The sequence below is a fragment of the Orbicella faveolata genome, unplaced genomic scaffold (genome assembly GCF_042242905.1).
Source record: "Orbicella faveolata isolate gen_17 unplaced genomic scaffold, um_ofav_v1 contig_2, whole genome shotgun sequence".
NCBI lineage: Eukaryota > Metazoa > Cnidaria > Anthozoa > Scleractinia > Merulinidae > Orbicella > Orbicella faveolata.
The window spans coordinates 25,354,721-25,375,728 of NW_028301547.1; the positions used below are offsets into that span (position 1 = coordinate 25,354,721).

General features: G+C 41.6%; 1 protein-coding gene across 2 annotated transcripts in view; it reads right to left on the reverse strand.

Annotated features, from left to right (window-relative positions):
- Positions 1–894: 894 nt before the first annotated feature.
- The window catches only part of LOC110049813 (unconventional myosin-XV-like), a 57,658-nt gene continuing 37,544 nt past the window's right edge, over positions 895–21,008 (reverse strand). For both annotated transcript variants that reach the window (XM_089290500.1, XM_089290501.1), the window contains exons 34-60: positions 20,183–20,383; positions 17,419–19,495; positions 16,976–17,035; positions 16,827–16,902; positions 16,507–16,619; positions 15,894–16,003; positions 15,400–15,490; positions 14,630–14,680; positions 13,582–13,764; positions 12,474–12,685; positions 11,766–11,845; positions 11,371–11,438; positions 10,958–11,030; positions 10,312–10,388; positions 9,540–9,622; positions 8,900–9,030; positions 8,453–8,547; positions 8,058–8,132; positions 7,621–7,717; positions 7,274–7,434; positions 6,753–6,818; positions 5,836–5,909; positions 5,342–5,475; positions 5,111–5,160; positions 3,876–3,959; positions 3,304–3,438; positions 895–2,993 (exon numbers count right to left, since the gene is read on the reverse strand). In XM_089290500.1, coding sequence (XP_089146626.1) covers positions 2,877–2,993; positions 3,304–3,438; positions 3,876–3,959; positions 5,111–5,160; positions 5,342–5,475; positions 5,836–5,909; positions 6,753–6,818; positions 7,274–7,434; positions 7,621–7,717; positions 8,058–8,132; positions 8,453–8,547; positions 8,900–9,030; positions 9,540–9,622; positions 10,312–10,388; positions 10,958–11,030; positions 11,371–11,438; positions 11,766–11,845; positions 12,474–12,685; positions 13,582–13,764; positions 14,630–14,680; positions 15,400–15,490; positions 15,894–16,003; positions 16,507–16,619; positions 16,827–16,902; positions 16,976–17,035; positions 17,419–19,495; positions 20,183–20,383 — 4,774 coding nt within the window. In that variant the 3' untranslated portion in view covers positions 895–2,876. The remainder of the gene's footprint in view (positions 2,994–3,303; positions 3,439–3,875; positions 3,960–5,110; positions 5,161–5,341; positions 5,476–5,835; positions 5,910–6,752; positions 6,819–7,273; positions 7,435–7,620; positions 7,718–8,057; positions 8,133–8,452; positions 8,548–8,899; positions 9,031–9,539; positions 9,623–10,311; positions 10,389–10,957; positions 11,031–11,370; positions 11,439–11,765; positions 11,846–12,473; positions 12,686–13,581; positions 13,765–14,629; positions 14,681–15,399; positions 15,491–15,893; positions 16,004–16,506; positions 16,620–16,826; positions 16,903–16,975; positions 17,036–17,418; positions 19,496–20,182; positions 20,384–21,008) is intronic.

Below are 21,008 nucleotides of genomic sequence, written 5' to 3' on the forward strand. Positions count from 1 at the left end.
GCTGGATAGCTAATCCCAAGGGCTGCAAACCTTTATAATGAATGAGTACCGCGTGCCCCGTTTGTTATCATTTATTTGCTTCTGTGAAGAACCTAAAGGTGATGGTCCGTCCATTGGAGAAGCGACATCAGTGCTTTCGAATGCGCTCTTTAATATGAAAAAGGGTTGCAATATACGACTGTTTAAGGAATAATATTGGTTACTGCATGGCAGGACTCCACCCCTAATTATAAATCCCTTGGAAAAAAAATAACGCTACCGTGCAGTGGATACCAGTCTGCTTGGGCTAGTCTTGGGTCCAGATCTTCTCACTCATCAAAGTGCGAAAAATCTGGGTCTGAGATAAGGAGCCGATTGAAGAGGTCTTCTAGAGTATACAGTGAAACCTCTATTTAACGGACACCCTTGGGACCCTGACTAGTGTCCGCTTAATACAGGGTGTCCGGTCAAAACAGGTTCTAATAGATTGTGCATTAATAGTTAATTTTTAACTCTCTTGTAACCCAGTGTAACACCGTGTAAGAACAGACTGCACATAGGAGAGTGTCCAGTCAGTCAATGCGTCAATCTGGAATAATCACTTAGCTTGAGAACGACATCGCTGAACAATGTTAAGGGAGCCTCAGCTACACCTTTAGAAGTAAAACGCTCTTGAAGTGTCCGCTTATTGCAGGTTTCGTGCAACAAAATGGCTTAATATTGGTGTCTGCGTCCGCTTGACAGAGGTGTCCGCTGAATGCAGGTTTATTTTACTGCAAATGAGGGAAGAAAATTTTGGGACTTCAGCTGGTGTCCAGTTAATAGAGAGTGTCAGCTTAATATGGGGTCCGCTTAATACAGGTTTCACTATATCAGCGATTGGTAACGAGGTCGGTAATCAGACAAGAAAACGCATTTAAAGTAAATTGGATTTAATGTCTACGTATGAAATATTCCTCTCTGTTTAGCCTTCTAAGCGAGTTATAGTGTCACTGGAGTTACGTACACGTAACTACAGAGTGGTACACAAAATTCATTGAACAGTAATAAACTAACATGTTACAGTGAGCCTTCTCACACGCGTGTTTGATTGACAACCTTTTATATTACTCCACAATCTATTTGAAATTATTGGTTACATTAACTGCCACTCTGACAAACTATGCATTCTGACATAGCCACAAAGTTTCAACTGCATTGTTCTGATAGGCCATTATAATAAATGTTAATGCAAAAAGATCCTTACTACAAATTTTTGTATTGTGGAATTTTACCCTTGGGGCGAGATTGGATAAATTGATTTCTACATTATTTTATTCTTCACTCAAATAGCGCTAAGTAGAATTCGCCAGAACCAATTGAACTGTTTTGCAAAAGATACAAACAATACAAGTCATATACATTTTTTTGAAACAAGCTAGTTGATATGTAAAATTAATTATTTTCATTTTCACTTAGGAGCAGTTTACGTGCCCTGAAAATTAATTAAAAATATTAATTTGTATCGGGATGAGCGCCGCTGCTCTCTAGTGTAAAGAAAGCGGGCTCATTTCTCCACCACGTTTTTCAGCAAGACAAATTTTTGTTAAACTTTTTTCCGTTTTTGCAACAATTTTTTGTTTCCTCCAATACAACTCTTTAAATGTGCAATACTAATGCAATTATTCAGTAAGAATATTTTAAGATAAAAGCTTAGGTATCAATAATAGACCTACTACGTTAGCAAACTGCCTGAACTAATAGCGAAACAATGTTAAATCGTAGGCAAAACGCTCCCAATCAGCATTAATCATCAAAAACTCATATTGATTGTAAGGAATAAAAGAGAATTTACTTTCCTTTTCCCAGTTGTACGATATATTTTTTGGCATGTTTGTACTAACATGACACGAGAGAGCGTCGTTATTGACAAGGAAAAAATTATTGCATAAATTCTCCCTTTAGGGTCCCATTACTAGAACAAGGTAAAAACTTGAAAAGAGCAGAAATCCAGTTTTGTGCTTGCGTTCTCGACGTCAACGGACTGAATGTAATTTATAATGCAATTACGTATGAAACCAGCTTACTTCAAATAATAATAATAATAATAATAATAATAATAATAATAATAATAATAATAAGGAAAAAACAAATTACAAAAGAAAACGAGATTTAAAATGCCTCATCTACACAAAATGTCTGCTGTCTTGTTAAGTGCAAAGCAGGGAAAAACAAGTCTTCGAAAAAAAAAGAATATAATTAACGTGGCTCAAGGCTGTTATTTTAAAGGTTACACAACGCTCTTCTCCGAAAAGAGTTGCGAGACCCAAATAACGGCTGCGAATAGAGCTTAAAAATATGATGATTCTCAGATAAATGTAACAACACGCTTATCGGCCTGCGACGTGCCTAGACCATCCAACATCATCAAAATACGCCCTCTCAACTAATCAATACCTAATCAAATAATCAATACAAGAAACATATAATACGGAGATTGAATTCGTAGCATAAAAAAACATTCCTGGTTATAATACATCTTTATATTTTCTCGCTGCCCAAATATACCAAAGAGCAAAAATATTTGGAGGTCTATTTCTATTACATTGTATTGTCAATTCAAATTTATATACACGCCTCACACTGAGTGAATAGAGAGTTTTCATTGAAATATTCTATGTTCACCATTTTGAACAGGTATAAATTTCAAACCTCTGTCGATACTTCTAGTCTATGAGGTTTGAATTTACACGGGGAAAAACTTTATTTTCCTGATTTCAAAAATAGAAGAACCATTCTCAGAACCACAACTGCTGTGGTACACATATCTTAAAGAATTTTGTTCTCCGGGCATCCATATTGGAACATTTTTCGGCCCTGAACCTGAAGGGCCATTGGAGTCCAATATTGATAGGGGTTCACATCTTCTGGTATTCTTGTTGGGTTCTCAGAACCACTGCCAGTCCTTGACCGTCCTGTTTTGCCGATGAATGCAAAGATACGTACTTATAGATGAGATTGGAAATTTCTTTCGCCTGGAAAAGAAAGTCAACATAAAGGGCCTCTCAGTCTCCATCTTAAGTTAATCAACGACAACAGATTGCTTAACCTAGTAGTCCCTTTCACGGTTACGTTTCCTCATTTGCATTGCAATATAATCCCGCACGTGAGGCAATTTCGAGCAATTTTGTTTCGGCCCAAAATTGTCTGGCAGCCATGTTGGATTACATTGTAATTTAATCGTGGACAGGGCTATTAACACGTGGAGAGGAAGATTACGAGACAAGCCCAAAACGTGTAACGCGAGCTAAGAGGCTGTAACGTTTCAAATGCACTCGTACTTACCTGGAATGTCTCCATGCGCGTGACCTTCTGCATCATAGGATTTCCAATCTTCAGATCTAAGAACTGTCTCTTCTTGTCCGATATTAAAAGCCTGGTGGAGATGATACTCATGAAGGGCTCGCTCAACAGAGTTTGCTGCAACAAGTTAACATCAAGTCAGACAAGGATGATTAAATGTGATCTGCATTATAACTACAATCGTGGACAAAAGTCTAAGGACAAATTTGCTCTTTTGACGCTTTTGCACACACGCCAGACGGAAATACAACGTCACCTGCCTAGCCTCTCCTCTCACTCCACATACAATGTTGAAAACTAGTACCTGCAATTTGTACTGAGTTTCAACATTGTATTGGGTGGGGAGGGGATAACAGAAATGCGATTTTTAAAGATAGTAGTGCTTTTCCAAACACAGATATTTCTTCAGTTCTACTACATCAGTGTCCCAGGGACTTTTCTCCATGATTGTAGGTGTCTGCAAAATCGTTTTAAGCAGAGTTAATGATTAAATAGTAAAACGCAAATCTTACGTAATAGCATCAAATGTTCTACTCTAGTCAGTCTTCACTTACCACTGTCGCGTGACTCAAGAAATGAACTCCAGTTCTATTGACTGCTAAAATACAGTCTCCTGAAACAGCGGGGTTACTGCATTTCTGAAAATAGTAATAGTAAATATGCAATCAAATTAAAACCAACCATACAAGAAGACTGAAGCGGGAGATAGTGTTTCATCACAAACTAAAACACCTCTGGTTTCGTCAAAAATACTCCGCTACCTGTTGTGTTTCGAACACTCATCTTGGTGATTGTTAAATGTGGTGGCACGCTTTCTCTCGTGTTTGATATTCTACATGAAAAATTACGTTGATTGAAAACCAGCTTTTAAAAAAGCCTTTCCAAAACTGGCCAAGAAATTCAAGAACCCCAAAGCAGAATCACTTCTTAGAGTGTTTCAAACAAAACAGAAATAAATAACGAATTTCGAATGAGGAAAGGCCGACCAATGGTTGTTTGTAATGACACACGTGTTGGTGGTGGTAGGATTAAAAATTTAAACTTGAGGCATAAAAGTTACAAGTTAAGCGTTACAAGTTAAGTGTCCTGAGCACTCAGTCGCTCTGCCTTCTGAAAGGCGAATACTGTGTGTCACTAAATTTTTGGGTTTTTTTCCACGATCCGCAGAAAAATAGTTCCCGCAAAAATTTTCTCCAATAGCAAAATTTTACCTTTAAGGTCCGGTAATACGGGCAACATTTTTCTTCAACTTGTCTCGCAACATTGTTGCATTGCAAGTTGAAACCCTCTGTTGCACGTATTACCACGTTTGTGACCAACTTGTCTCGCAGCAAAATACAGTGTTGCAGGCTGAGGCAACATGTTGTGCAAAGAAGACTCGAGTTCTACTTTCTGCAACAAATTTTTGTTTTGCTGCTCGCTTTAAGCAACATAAAAAGCATCAGTCACACAAAAGCACGATGTAATTGTGATAGTGACATAGATTACTGGATTACTGTGTTTTACATCTCTACATGTTGTTTCACTTGTCAATTGCAGCTTAATTAAAACACGCCACAATGTTTAAATTTCAATTAAACGCGACTTTCCAAAAACCGCAAAACTTAATACCCAGCAAGAAAAACCAGTCTTTTACAATCGCAGAAATTAGTTAAAATACAAAATACAAAAACAAAAAAAAAACAAAAAAAAAATCGTCGATTCGCAAAAATAATCTCCCGCAAAAATTTAGTGCCGCACGATAGCTCCATGTGTGTATTTCCCTTGCACTCGGCTGGTCAAAACTAACCTTCACTTCAAAGAAAGTTGACCCAAAATATGGCCACCTGGTAACAGTTTCTGCAACAAAAATGGGAAGCTGGTGTTACTATCTGCACAAAATTTTTGCGATGTAGATGTTGGGGATCAGCTTGTTTTCTTTCATTGTCATTTTGAAACATCTTACTTTTTGGTACAATTAAAGAAAAAACCTCGCAAGCACAAGGTACGTTATCTAAAACTGCTAAAAGTTTTTACACACCAAGGAACTTCCGGCGTGACTGATGAGGGGAGAGTGTGTGACAGCTCCGGAAGTGATCTTGTATGAGAATCATCCACTGCTGAGGTCGTAATTTGTCAAGCATTCCTCTTGGTATCAGAGTCTCCACTTCAGAACTGAGTAAAGACAAACCAATTCACACGCTTAGTTAACTGATCTCTGGAAAGTATGCCGGCTTATTATTGAAGTTCCTATTTCGTAAATTTCATGTATTATTGCCAAATTCCAACAAATATACAAATAAATTGGAGAACGAGTAACTACTTTAGAAGAGACAGATAGTATAAATTACAGTTTACCAAATTTGATGTCGTGATGCCATTAAATCATGTCCTTAACGTTATCGTGATTGATCAGTGCAAAACTGATCTCTCAGAATGAAATCGAGGCGTTCACAGTTTTCAGACGTTCCACAGTAACACTGTCCCTTCCGACACAGAAATTATTGCACAAAGTTAATAAGAAATCAGACATACTGGTTTGCATGAAGAATCGAGTGATCACGAGCTCGATACTGAAGTGCTCCAAGCTCCGCAATCTGATTCTGAAACTGAAGACCAATGGAACCTATAAGGCCTAGTTCATACTAGCGACATGACGACATAACGACATAATCGCTTATGTCAGTCGTGTGAACATGTCATGTTGCTGTTATGTCATTATGTCAGGATGTTCACATTGCAAACATAACAACACAACGTCCTTCTTACGTCGTTAAGTTTATGTCGTTATGTCGCTAGTGTGAACTAAGCATTAGATTACAAGCAAAAACGGGATATTTACAAAAGAAGAATCAACAAAACTGCTGCTCATTAAGAGGAAAAGGTAATTAGACGCTTCCCTTCACCCGTTCAATTTTCCACTAACGTCTCACATTTCGCCTGAGAAAAACCATTCTGATGACGTACTTCTGTTCAGATCGGTGTGGAGACTCCGATTGGTTAATACTAGTGCTCGTAAATTCAAAACCCAGTAACAACCAATCGGAAGACACTACACGAAATAATGAAGAGTTACGTCATCGGCGTCAAATGTTCCAGGTCAAATCTTCATTAATATACATCTCTAGCACGGGGAAAAACTGAGTGTTCAAACAGAGAACTGTTCACCCGTATTTCCTGTAAGCACAAAATGACAAGAGGTAGATCAGGCCCTGGTTGTTCGAAAGGTGGATAACGCTATCCACCGGATAAATCACCATCTAGCGGATAGCGTGGTTTGTTTTGTAAACACTTATCCACTGGATAGTGATTTATCCGGTGGATCGCGTTATCCAGCCTTCGAACAACTGGGGCCAGAACAGTGTAGATCGTGATTAATCTGCTAAGTATTGAGACGTTCAGTTCGATGGAGAGAAGAGAGATAAAGAGAATAAACTGTTCCAAGAGGTTACCTGAGCATCGCCAAATGATCGACCGTGTGTTGCTAGTAGATACCCTGCCATATAGTCCGGTAATACCTGCAACAAATTATAAATTCACATAGGATTATGACAAACCTTTTTCCTTATTCCATACAGTGAGATATTCTAATGCCAACAGGAGTGTTTTGTGTGCTTTAAACAATGACTTTCAACGAATGGCATTTGCAGAACAAAAATTCTGGACAGTGTGCTCGCAAAGATGTCTTGCTTTTTGCGTGTTCTTTGTTTTTTCTTCGTGATTTACTTGGAATTTAAATCTGTTTATTCTACTATTTTCGTTTCACTAATTACGCAACCGTAAAGCACTTTTTGCTTTCCAATGAAACACCAAGCAGAAAAAAAAAAATTGCGTTAAAACAAAAAAAATTCACCATGATTGTTAACAATATCAGTGGCTCGTGTTGTATACTGCATTGGTATTAATTCACGTTTGGCGCCGATCATCCATTATCCACGACAAAGCCGCCAGAACCTGTCTGACCGGTTTTTACCTGATGGTAGATGACGCTGACCAGCAGCTCATTATCAAGTCTCAGGCCTTGTAGCCACAACACACGGCGGAAACACAAGCTGAAGGCGAATTCCTGTCGCTCCATAGAACTAACCACATCCATAATGTAATCTGTGGTCTGAACTGGCACCATTACGTTTTCTATCAAACACAATAGGGAAGTTAACAGCAGCACAACACAATAAGACAAACAAGACAGACTAGTACACGATCTTCGCTATGACTGATGAAGGAAACATGGCAGTTTTTTTAGACACAGAAAACACCACACGATAAAACTACTACTCTCAAGACATTTAAAGCCATTGCTCTTTATTGCAGACTTACGTGCTTCCATGAAGGTGAAAAGTCCGTACTCTTTGTAATGATTTTCTGACATCAAATCCATATCATTACATATTTCCTTGATGACGTCAAAACCAGTCTAAAGGAAAACAATTAACCAAGTGAGTACTTTGACCAACTGTCCTTTTGAGCAAAATAGCAGTCAAAATATCGTTTCCAAGAGCTCGATCAACCCTTCGATAACGAGTTTCGCGTGAAGTTCGGAAGGGAAACAAGTGTGGTGTGCCGTGTCAAAACAGCGACTCCAATAGAAAGAGCTCGTCACATAGTAAACTTGAAATGTCTAAATCCTGGTTTGACCTTGTTCTAAACCGCTGTCTGACACTACTCCTTAAGTGATTGGGTGCAGCGTAGGTGAAAATGCAAATGAACAACTACACCATTACTAACGTTAACGAAATAAATCAACTGGTACTCACTGAACTGGTTTGAACTTTCAACATTCGAGTTCCTCCAGGGAGAACAAAGACCTGTCGTTTGGTCTGTCGTCCTTGCTACAAAAAATAAGAATAATACAAAATTCACTACAAATAAATTAATATTCAGAGAGGAAGCCACATGAGCCTGATCAGGTTTTCACGCGGCTCCTCCATCCTGATCGAATTGGAAGTTGGAAATGTTGGTTTTTCAGGAGGGAGAAAAGCCGGAAAACTCGGAGAAAAATCCTGGGAGCAAGGCGAGAACCAACAACAAACTCAACCCACATATGACACCGGGCCAGAATTGAACCCACATTGGTGGGAGGCGAGCGCTCTCACCACTGCGCCATCCCTGCTCCCAATTAAGCTGTGTATATTTCAGTTTTAATACTCACCACTAGTTGGCTTAATTCTTCTCTGCTGGGAGGTGTTTTTCTTCCACCATACTTGAACGTCTTCATTAAATTCATTTCACACGTGGCTGCCGCACCTTAAACACAAGAAACATTCCATTTGAACTCTTCACCCTGGAACAGGAGCAGGTTAACTGAGATATCTTACCGATGGCGCATCTTGAAACATTCAGCCTAAGTTTTTCATTCACAATCTCATTATTTATACGTAGCCCCCCTCATTTTTTCTCTGTTTATCGTTACCTCTTTTTTCAATATACAATACATTTAAGCATTACAAAGAATGTCTTAATTCACACTTTCATTTCAACTGTGGTGTACAGTTTATGCCAACACGGTTCCAAAAAAATAAACCAGTTAAATCATTGAAAGCAAAAGATGTTCATGAAATCGTCAAACGCCTCGTTTACGTTTAACACACAAACTAACCATGAAACTCTCTTTTGGGATCACTAGCCGTGCTCTGTAAGAACGTGACCAGATAAGGCGTGAAAACATCTGAACACTCAATGTAAGCTGTGATGATTATCAGCAGTCGCCAGCCTCGACTTGCGCTCTCACTACAACACAAACATTACACGAATTAGTTCCCTCCAGCCTTCAAAATGAGACAAATCACGCAAGGAAACATGAGACGTGTCACGGAGTGGTAGCCCTATTAGACAAATCACGCAACGAAACACGAGAAATGTCACGGAGTGGTAGCCCTATTAGACAAATGACGCAAGGAAACACGAGAAGAGTCACGGTGTAGCAGCCCTATGAGACAAATCACGCAAGGAAACACGAGGAGTGTTACGGTGTCGTAGGCCTTTTTCCCTTTGCCTATATACTGTTGAACTTCACTGTGTTGGTGCGATTTCCAACGAGACCATGCAAAGAATATAAAGGACTGAAATAGGTTGGTCATTTTTGTCAACGAGCTGCAAAACATCGAGAATTCAGCGAAGTATACCCGTCTCCCCTCCCGTGTTTACTGATGGCGCAACTGAAGAAATCTGCGACGCAGTAAGGAAAACAAGAACATCGATGGCAAACAAGGTTTACGCCAAGAATCTGTTGTACTTACGGCTTTTGGCTCTTATTGCTGGTGACTTGCTTGATGAGTTGACAGTAAACCTCGTCTCTTAGGTCTGGGATTTCACGGCACGTCTACAAATGAACCACATGATAAGAATACGCTGTTAGTATGCAGGTTGACCGATAAAATCCACGTCTCTCTAAAATCTTCATTTGTCTGTTTTTAGACATCTTCTTTCAAGCCTAAATTTAACACAGTCACTGAAACGATGGGCTTGGTACGCCACGAATGCATAGGGAATAGGCCATATTCGTATTCTCGGTATAGGACTGGAACTAGCTTGAAGTAGAGGCTCATGCGGGAGAGTTTCGTTTGCAGTTGAATAGACTCCCCACATCAGCCTCAGTTGCAAGCTAGTTCCAGTCCAATGCCGAGAATACGAATATGGCCTATTGAACAATTGTTATCCCCCTCGAGGTTATCGCCTCGTTACTGGGTTTGCCAACGACCTACGAGACTAAAAGAAATCTTGCACAGTTTCGCTTCAAACTCTTACAAGCTTTAAAGCAACGGCAACCGGAGGTGGCGCTGAATTTTTGCTTCAAATCGCCGTGAAATTCTTGGGTCACCATTGTAATGAAATTTTCGAGGAGTATAAGGGACGAGCCTTTCACATTTTACGAATTGAGCTTTCAAACAGACGCTTGAGCATTTTGAGGATGAATCATGACAAGATCGCTTGGTTCGTCCTTGCTATTGCCTTCAGTATAGATGACAAACACACTACTGTTGTAAGGATGAATTAGGTGTTTAAACCCACCTTCAACAAGTTGAACACAATCTCTGTCTCTTTTAGATGCTTGGACATCGGTAAGTCTCCCATGAACTTCATGATCACTGCAAAATAACAAAACGTACAGCACATTGTCATAAAGGTAAAGAGGTAAATTCTACGTCAGGCCAGAGCTTATCCCGGTATTTGTAGCATGAAGCGACTAGGTGTGTTTCTACTCCCCCCTGAATGGGATGTTAGTCCGTCATAGGATAACTGACCCCCAGCAAAATTCACTGGTACACATTTATACACCTGGGTGGAGAGAGACACTGTGAGAAAGTGTTTTGCCCAAGAACGTAACACGATGTCCCCGACCAGAGCTCGAACCCGGACCGCTCGATCCGGAGTCGAGCGCACTAACCATGAGGCCACCGCGCCTCCCACATTCACACATAGTCATTAATAACGACTAAATCTTGAACTGTTCGGTATAACAATGAGACAGCACCAAGTCAATATTTTAGGTGACACTCACGGTCAACGATATTAAAATCGAACGTTGGTTATAAAGTTGCGGTAACAGTAAAAGTACAGATTGGAAAGATGAGCTAGGGAGCTGTAGTTTGCATGTTGAATCTTGAACTATTAACTCCAGCAATGGTTTTCATTTACATTACTGTAATGTACTTACTTTGGAAAGTCTCCACTGCTAGTTTATTGAGCTGTGTAGAGTCAAGCCTCACAAGTGATGTTTGAATTGGGACCTAAACAAAGAAAGCGATTCAATAAACAGTTATCAACTGCTTTAAGGACAATTTCTGAAAATTATGCGGGATTAATTAATTACTTGGGATAAAAGTACGTGCGCGAAACCATGTAACCCGTGGAAAACGTGGGGAAATATGGGCAAACAGGTAACCAGCGAAAAAGCGCGGAAACCATGTAACTAATGGAGAAGCGCGGGAAACCGCATGACCAGTGGAAAAGCTCAGGAAACTGCGTAACCGCTGGTAAGTACGGGAGGAAGTCGTGTATTCGGCAAACTTATGTGAATCAAAAGACACACCACCACACCTAACAACTATAAGATGAGTACGAACTTACCCTGCTGTACTTGACGAGTTCAGCTAATCCACTCCACGTCCACTCTGCTTTATCTTTCTTATGACTTGCTGTTTGTGCAAACAAAGAAAATGAACTTTAAACACCCCACAAGATAACAACAAGTTGACGCTGTCCAGGGATATAATTCTAAGAAAAAAATAAACCCCCGCACAGGAACTTCTTGGAAACATGGCGTCCCCTTGCAGCGTCATGTCCGTTTCAGAGTTTTGGTAACAAATTCGCAAGGGCCTTTTTTGTGGTTATAGAAATACTCAATATTCGAGTTTTTGCACCAAACTTACCATGAACAGCTTTTGTAATTGAAAGACTACATTCTGGATCTTGTAACTTAGTAACTTAGCAGCACATTCAGTAAAACGAAAAAACACACTAACCTTTGGACGATCGTCCCAGAGTTCCTCGCACCTTAACTGTACCTCGGATGGTACCGTCCTCGGCCCGTACCAGAGCGTCTCTGTAAAAATACAGGCAGAGCATCGCCAAGGTCAAATTTCTACTTAACAATTAGATTATGAGCTTGAGATTTTGATAGCGTGATAGTTGACGAGGGTGCCGCTACGAGTCGAATATCACGCATAGAAATAGAGAGTAGTATATTTCTGATAGTATTCGAATACTCTAATAGTTTTAGTATAAATCTGCTATAGTTGTTCAAAATTTCACAGACACTTCGAAAACGCTAAAAGGGGCCGTCATCTTGTTACCAACCGCACACTGCTGGGCTACTCGCCATCTACAGCAGAATAGCTAGAGAGTAGCGTCGCCAATCAAAGAACGGCATTCCGAATAGAACGCTAGTAGATTTTATACGAATTAAAAAAAAGATAAAACAGCGGCACACAAACAAATCCCATAGATAAGTGCACCGCGTGGGTTGTTTTCAGTTTCAATTATTTGCGACTTGGCCCTAAGATAAGACAAGAACCTTTAAGTATCAAATGTATTTAGCCCTAGCAGACTAATTGGGCCACTAAACAACAGCCTTAAGTACTAACACTCATCTTTACAAATCCATAAGTTATGGTTGGGTTTAAAATACCTAAAACACGAGCACACAATTTTTCACCACCACCACTACTCACCTTCCATATCTGAAGTAATGCATGGCAAACTCCATCATGGAGTGTTTATCGGAATTATATTGTGAATTGTCAGACTTGGTGGACTTGACACTTCCGGTTCGGCCACGTGACTCGCCAGACATCGGTCCGTCCGAGTCCAGACTGAGCAAACTCCCCACAGAAGCCGCTTTCACCAGATTACTAGGACGTACTGCGGGCACCGCTTGAGGGTCCTGAAGGTCACACAACAAATTCAGTCACTTCTGGTTTTTCAAGTTCAGTTTTTGAAATGAAATCGGCTCAACTGCGAGCCGGAGAAAAAGGGAGTTCTAAAAGCAAGCACGACGACGAAGCTTAGGACAACGTTGAGGTTACCGTTGTGGTTTCTTAAACTCTCGTTTTCAAGCTCAAAGTAGGAAGCTGGCGAGGGGTAGGGTGCATTTTTCGCAAAAAAAAAAAAAAAATCAGGATTACATTGCGAGAGGAGAGATATTTAAGAAAATCACTGAAACGTATTTTACTTTTTACAAAAAGAGTTTATTGCAAAAGCAAGTTTGTGTTTATCGGCTTTCCAAATACCCCGGTCCTGATTACCCGATTCTCGCTGTGTTAACAGGCTGGCCGGTACGCATTAAAGAAAGAACACTAGGAAATATAATGAAAGTCACTTATCAATATGAAAGTCGTCATATTGATATGTCGTAAGAAGAATTCAACTGCATCTAAATGATAAATGAAAGGCGTGAACGGAGAGCACATACTAAGGCTTTAGAAACGGGAGTGGAAGAATGAAGACCAGAGTTGTTTCCAGGAAGTGACGGACGTCTGTCAAGAGCAATGAATACCCTGCCATTCAACCTGGGTTTAAACAGCTTAGAAGAAAGAACAAGACAAGAAGAAGGACACAATGAGAGATACCAATAGTAGAGGAATGAACAACAGTAAGACTAGCAGACTTCTTAAGACTTTCTTCGGGAATAGAGATCAAACATAGAACATTAAGGGTTAGAGTCGCAGAAGATGATACATTGCGATCATTGACAAAGCGACAGATTCCTCACTCGCCCTACAAGATGGATCAAGAAAAAAAAAGATCACCGAGTTACAGCTAGAAGGAACTATACGTTACCTCTTGAATGTGTGTGACAAAATCGGCTGGAAAATACCCGCTTTGGTTGTTAAAGATGCCAAAAACCCAGCCTTCCTCCAGGTCATCTTTGTGAACGATTTTGATCACGTCACCTTTCTTGAAGTTAAGAAGTGCGGACTCTTGTGACACATGATCGTACAAAGCCCGTACGTATTTCACCTCCTAAAAAAAAAAATCAAGAAGATGGTAGATTAACGCCCTGTCCACACTGCGCCAGAGAAATTTGAAAACGAAGGTTCACTCTGAAAACGTACGAAATGTTTTCCGTCCACACTACGCCGGAGAAATTTCAAAACGTAACAATCAATGGTCATTTTGAGTTTGTTTTTGAGGAAAACTCGGGATGCGAAATCAAATGATTATCTTGATGTCACTGTTTACGAAAAACTCCGTTTTCAAAATGCTTTCTGTCCACACTAAAACGCAAAGCGGGCGTTTTCAAATTCCTCCCGCTCCGGTTTGAAGAGAGTTTTCGAAAAGCTTCGTTTTCGTGCGGGATAAGTGCGGACTGTAGGCCTAATCGTAGACATGAAGCTGCGTTTTCAATTTTCTCCGACGTAGTGAGGACGAGGCCTAAATTTTAATTTTTCTTTCAGATAGTATAAGCGCTGTGATTGGTCAGTTGTAGCGTTGTATTTTACAGTATGACCCACTTCCCGCGCTCTTGGTCTGACATTTTCTCTTTTCTTCAGAGCCAGAGACATCGTACTCAATTTAACAGAGGAACGCGTGAAGACAATGCGCCTAGATCAAACTTTTGAAATTGTAATACCGCTTAGAGAATTCATAACTGAGAAAAAATCCCTCCAGTTAACTATTTGCTTGCAGAGATTTAAAGGTTTAATCCAAATAGATAAAAAGAACTCCGCAAGGGCGGTGGATAAATATGATAAACAATAAATAGAAGGCGTAAAAAAGAAACAGCTGTACATTTACTCGCTCAGCGAATTTTAAAGTTGTGCCTACCGTCAGGTTTCAAAGTTAACTGGTAAAAAACAGCGAAGACAATGATACGAGAAACAGTTACCTTTTCTAACTGCCGCAGATATGTGTCAATAATCTGCTTCGCTTCTGCTGCCTGTGGAAAAGAAAACACTCGTCAGCTGAGCGACGATACAGGTCTTTGTCACTGTGAGTCGCTTTCCTTATTGTCAACGAATTGGTGAAAAACAAAACAAAACAAAATGAAAAATATTGTTGTGGAGCCAAATGTTTGGAAATTATGTTTTTCATAAAGCTTCGATTTGGCAAGCCAATTTGGAATGTAGGTTTGGGCATTCAAATCTTGAAAGCCTCTGCCGTTTGCCTCGCAAACATTTCATTCTAGGACTTTGTGTTCGGAGGTTCACCCGTGGACATGTTTGTGTCGTTCTTGCGATCATGGCTTCTAACTCCCCTAGATAGATCCAAGATTAGCTGTTGCTAAAGATTATTCGATTTTTCTAGTTTTCAACTGGTTAATGATAAATCTCTGCTTGCCTTATCAAGTCAACTGCAATCGTCTAGGATTCACATCCCAGTACTTTGTTTTGTACCACCTGATTTACCGTTGGCTTAAATCCCGGGCGTAGCTACGGTTAGCATAAAAGTGGGTGCATTGAGAAGTTGCATTGAGTAGAAGTGGAAGTAGAAGTAGAGCAGTAGTGGAAAACGAGAAGTACAGAAGATTTAAATAGGAGAAAAACTCAGTTAATATCTCAGAGTCCCACTATCTCTCGCTGACGTCCAGTTAGTCCCCTTTCAATATGAACCACGGGTACTGTTTTGCAACGGTAAGAAGACGGAAAGAAAACTAACCCTCTCCGTATGAACAACAACTTTGACTTCCTTCGTGAGCGTCAGTGTCAGTTTATCCTTCACGGCCTTTAACTTAACCAGCTCTGTGTACCTGGAAAATGACAAAAGTCAAATTGCATTCAGTTCTAAGCTACGATGTTATCCACATAAGCTGTATTACATAGTGGAAACAACTTGTTCGGTGTACGACAAATCTTCGTTGAACACTCGATCTGCTCCGATTCTTATTGTCCAGCGCGGACAGTCACGAGTATTCAGAAGACTGTCTCGCCAGAGAGCGTCAACTTGATGGTCCTTACATGAAGTTGTTATGGTAGCATGGCGTGATTCGTGTGACAAAAAAACTTCTGTACCTTCCGGAAGTTCGCAAATACTCGCACGATGTTTTGAACGACCATTTACCGAGAAGGGCAATCGACTCGTTACTTAAATATCACCGCAAAATTAAAAATAAAACATCTACTGAGAAGAAAATGAAGTGAAGAGCTACTTACGGAATGCTTCTCACGATTTCGAGTTCATCTGTTATTTTCTCCCTCTTCACCAATTTAATACCGTGTTCAGAAACAGCCAAGTAATGCACATCTGGCAACTCATTCTGACCCTGAATACATATAAAGTATCAACATTTAAAAAGAAGCTTTAGAAATTCTCAAACTCAAAACGAACGCCAACTGCCTCAAAGTCGTAGTACTAATCATTATAGTACTAAGTCATACTAATCCGCGCTTTGGAGATTCTGACCTGTTCTAAGCTAGCCTTGTAACTCAAATGGTAGGAGCGATACAGATTTGGTTCCTCGTCAAAGAATATCGGCTTTAGCCCAGGGGTCCAGCTTGCTCTCGTAGGATTGGGGGAGGGGGAGGGGGGGATCTCACGGGTCGTATCAATTTCTAGCATTCGCATAATTTATCTGTTCTAGAGTTTCATGTTCCAGAGGACCACGTTGCACAAAAATCTGTAATTTCACATTTTGAATTCTGGAGCTGTTTAACCAGCAACCATCACAACAACTAATTATCAATCGAGCTTACGACTGTTTAAAAAGAATTGATTTAGTTCATAGACGACTAGAAAGCTGTACTGAAACTGACATTTTCCGCTCACCTTAACAACAAAGAACCTACTGAAGTAGAGAGGAAGTTGTCTGGCCGCCTCGATAATAATGTCTTCCACTGGAACACTTGAGTGGGGTCTCTCTGGTGTTATACCATACTTCTCTGCATAAAATAAAACACAACAAAAGAATAAACAGAATTCAAAAAAGATACCTACTGCATGGAATACCAACAAAACAATATCATGGGCCTTGCAATTCTGTACTACACGAAATAATAAGCAAAACGTTCAGCTTATATCACAAACGTTCAGCGTATAAGTTTTGGCCATAACACTTCAATCATACTGCCTGTCATTAGCTAACTTACGTAGTAAAAGCTGCATTCTTTGACAATCGTCTTTGGACATTCGACAACAGCAGTTGGAATAAGAGTCACGAAGGATCTGAAAGATGTAAAACAAGCCAGTGAGTGAATGGAAACAGACCTAAAATCAAACAATCATAATTTGCACTGACCTGGAAGAATATCAACTTCTGCAACAAGTTGTTACTGACTTTCTCGTCAGCTGCGAAGAGCTACAACGCAAAAAAAACATACGATCACGTCAGTGAGTTGTCGTCAAGCATATAGCAAGTTGGGTAAAGAACCCGTTGAGATTCTTCGACGGGCAAAAAACAAACAAGGCTAATATCCAGCCGTCTTGACCGAGCATGGCGTAAAGAACATCATTTTTCTTGCCGGACACAGCGAGTAATCCCGAGCGGGAGAGATAGTCCCTTCCCCCTCGAGTAGTTAATCACAGTGCAAAATCTGGCTTATCTTTCCCTGCTTGCGGAGCTAACCAATTTAGAATTTGGAAAGCGTTAGTCTTTCTTCGTCCAAGAAGCTGACCCTTGAACGATCGTTGACGGAAGTTACTTTGTAACATTTATGGACTACTCGCTGATAATAAACTTACTTCTTTACGAATGTTCAACTTCCATTTGACGTGACTGTACGATAAATACGGTCCATCAGATCCGGGGTGTAACTCAGTACTGTTCTGTTTGTCTGACAACACAACAAAGCCTATCGAGGATGAAGTGCGCTTGTGAAATTCTGGCCTCTCCTTGGCAGCACTCTCCTTTCTCACTGGAGAAGTGGTTGAAAAACTAAAACTGTCACCGTGTCTGAGTGGCGATGCTGGCCCAGGGGAGCGGGCTTCTTCCCCTCCTGACTTGCCTTCCAAAGCAGCCACAAACAGTGCTACCTTGTCAGTAGCTCGTCTTGGGAGACCCGGTCTCTGAGGCGTGATGTTCTCTTCAGTATTGCTGTCGTCGGAGATGGGAGGAGGAGGTGGTGGGAACGCATCCGTATTTGAAGAGGATTGTTCTCGTAGGGATATCGTGGATGCTGGCGCTGGAGGTAGAGACGTTGAGCGAGGAGGGATGAGTGCCAGAGGAGACGGAGGGGGAGGGATGGGTGACTGTAGTGGTGGTGAATGTCTTAGGTCTGAAAATTCAGACGGAGGTGAAAGAACCTCCATTGCCGTCTGGCCGTTATGACTCAGAACATGGCCGTTGGTAGCAGTGCTTGTAGAGGCCGAAGATGAAGCTAATGACTCCTGGGTATCCAACGGCGAGGCTGCGGGCTGAGGGGAAGCAAGCATCTGCTGCAACTGCTCTAACTGGGACTGCTGTTGTTGTGCCAGCATTAACAGCTGCTCCTGTTGCTTCTGAGAGGCTACAGTCTGCTGCTGTTGAAGAAGAGCTTGCTGGGCTATCAGCCGCTCGATAAGAACCTGCTGCTGCGCTGCCAGCAGCGCAGTGTCCATATTGGCCGGGTACAGGGGACCACCCATTACGGGCCCATTACTTGCCTGAGGGAGTCCTACAAGAGGTCCATTTGTCTGTGGCATACCGTAGTACATGGGAGCACCAGGCACCATTGCTGGAAAACCATTTGTCTGCATCATTCCAGGATACCCATTCCCTTGAGCTTGTACTGCCGGGTGGACAGGATACCCATTGCCTTGTGTGTGAGCTTGCCCCGTTGGATGTCCATTCACGGCTGTAGATGCAGTTGCAGTAGAAGCATTAGCTGCTGTCGTGTTTGGCTGATTCACTCCGCCACCTCCTTTCAAGGCTCCTTGTAGTGCTACCTCATCTGACAAACCTTCCACTCCTTGTGAGAGAACAGGATCAAAAAGACTGTCCACAAAATCCTTGACTTGTTTGGGCGATTCTAATTTGTCTGAGGTCTCTAATGACTGCAGCGAGTCATTGTCTCCAGCCTCTCGGTTGGAAGTGGAGGAATTGTCTCTTGAAGGTCTTCTTTCACCTTCCACAACAAAAACACTGTCTTCAACAGACAGATGTGTGGTTTTCTCGTTTTCAACAAACGCCCGACTGGCCCGTTGCGCCTTTCGCCGCATCTCTCTCATCAACTCACTATCTTCCTCCTGCCGCGGTGCCTGCTGGACTTCAACGCGCCTGCTCTTCAGCTGTACCACACGAGCTTGCATCGCGGATTCAAAAGGATCATCGGTGGTTTCTTTATCGCCTGACGTAGGTCCGCTGCCAGTTGACAGAACACGTTCTCGTTGCTCGCGCATTTTCTTTGCCTTCGCGATCACCTCAGCCATGGACAGCTGGGGTCCACCACTGTCTCTTTTCTTTCTGTCCTTGTCCTTCTTGGTGGGCTTCCTTCTTAGAATCACACGCTCAGTTGGCGGTACAACTGGCGGCGGTGGGGGAGGTGGTGGAACAAACGCAGGTGGGGGTGGAGGGGGTGGTGGGACGAACACTTGCGGAAACGGGTAAGGGGGTGGTGCGGATTCTACATGAGCAGAGCTGCTTCCCAATCGCGATCTCTGAACAAGGTTGTCCTCTACTGGGCCTTGAGAGCTGACATATGCCAGTCTCGCTGATGTAGCTGCACTTAAAGCATCTTCTCGCTGTGTGTGTGACGGTGATGACGGTGGTTGATGGTCAACAAAGGAAAACTTGTGGGCAATTTCTGCTACGCTTTTCCCACGAGCTTGCGGCATATGAAGACTAAGAAAAATAAAAAGAAACAATTCGCATAGGTTAGAATTAACGCTAAATTGGCCTGCTCTCAGCCAGTTACAATGAAGTAGCTTTTTCAATGATATTAAATATAAACGTATTAAAAGAGTCACGCTGTATATGAGTGATATATCAAAGTTCTCTAACAATTGCACGCAACCTTCAGCAAGGACTATTTAAAAGAATTTTCAAATATCGCGAGTAGTGAAAATCCGAGTAAGCGAGCGAGCGCGCGAACTAACGAACAAAGGAACGAAGGAACGAGGGAACGAAGCAACGAAGCAACGAAGCAACGACGCAACGACGCAACGACGCAACGAAGCAACGACGCAACGACGCAACGACGCAACGACGCAACGACGCAACGACGCAACGACGCAACGACGCAACGACGCAACGACGCAACGACGCAACGACGCAACGACGCAACGACGCAACGACGCAACGACGCAACGACGCAACGACGCAACGACGCAACGACGCAACGACGCAACGACGCAACGACGCAACGACGCAACGACGCAACGACGCAACGACGCAACGACGCAACGACGCAACGACGCAACGACACAACGAAGCAACGAAGCAACGAACGAAGCAACGAAGCAACGAACGAAGCAATAAACGAACGAACGATAGGACCAAAGAGATTCTCCTTTCCTCGTAAGCACTTACTTGGAAAGTGTCTTCAGCTGACTCTCTGGAACAGTATGGCCTGGTTTAACTGTTAACAGTGATGAGGATCGAGACAAGGGGAAGGCCGGCGGGTATTCCAGTTCTGAAATAAGATCAAGGACATAATCCTTGCCGGCAAGAGAGCAATGCCAGTCACTGCTCTCAAGATCAACGCTCCAGCCTTTAGGATCTTCAATGCCCCTAAATTAACAAGGAAAGCAATTTCTATCAGGTTGATTATGCTTTAGAAACTTGTAAACAGAACTTCCTCGTAAATAAACCTCGAAGAAGTCTAGTTTTCAATTCTTAAGTGATAAACATCCAAACGGTTTTCGATGCCATCTTGCCGGTCGGCAAAACGGTCAGAAATTACACAGTTTAAAAGGAAATCGGATGGCATATAACTTTTTTTTAAATATTAAATTTTGCGCAACTTATGAATGGCAATTTTACCATACTAGGTAGCAGATTGTATTCACCAAATTTGAAGGACGCAGCTGGGCTAGAAGACGCTCAGTTAATTCATACATTTGTCTATAGTCTTTTTCCGCGAACCTCGTCTACCCAGCCAAACTTACAGACAAATGTATGGAAAATTTGACAAATTAACCGTGCGTCTTCTAGCCAAACTACATGCTTCAAACTCGTTGAATACAATCTTCTACCAAGAACTTTAACGTTGCGATTCACAACTTGTGTAAAATTCAATTTTTCAAAAAGTTATTTGCCATCGGATTCCCAAACAAACACTGTAATTTCTGACAGCTTTGCCTACCCGTCAATACAAGAACCAGACAATTTCATCCTCCTAACTGGTAGTACAAGA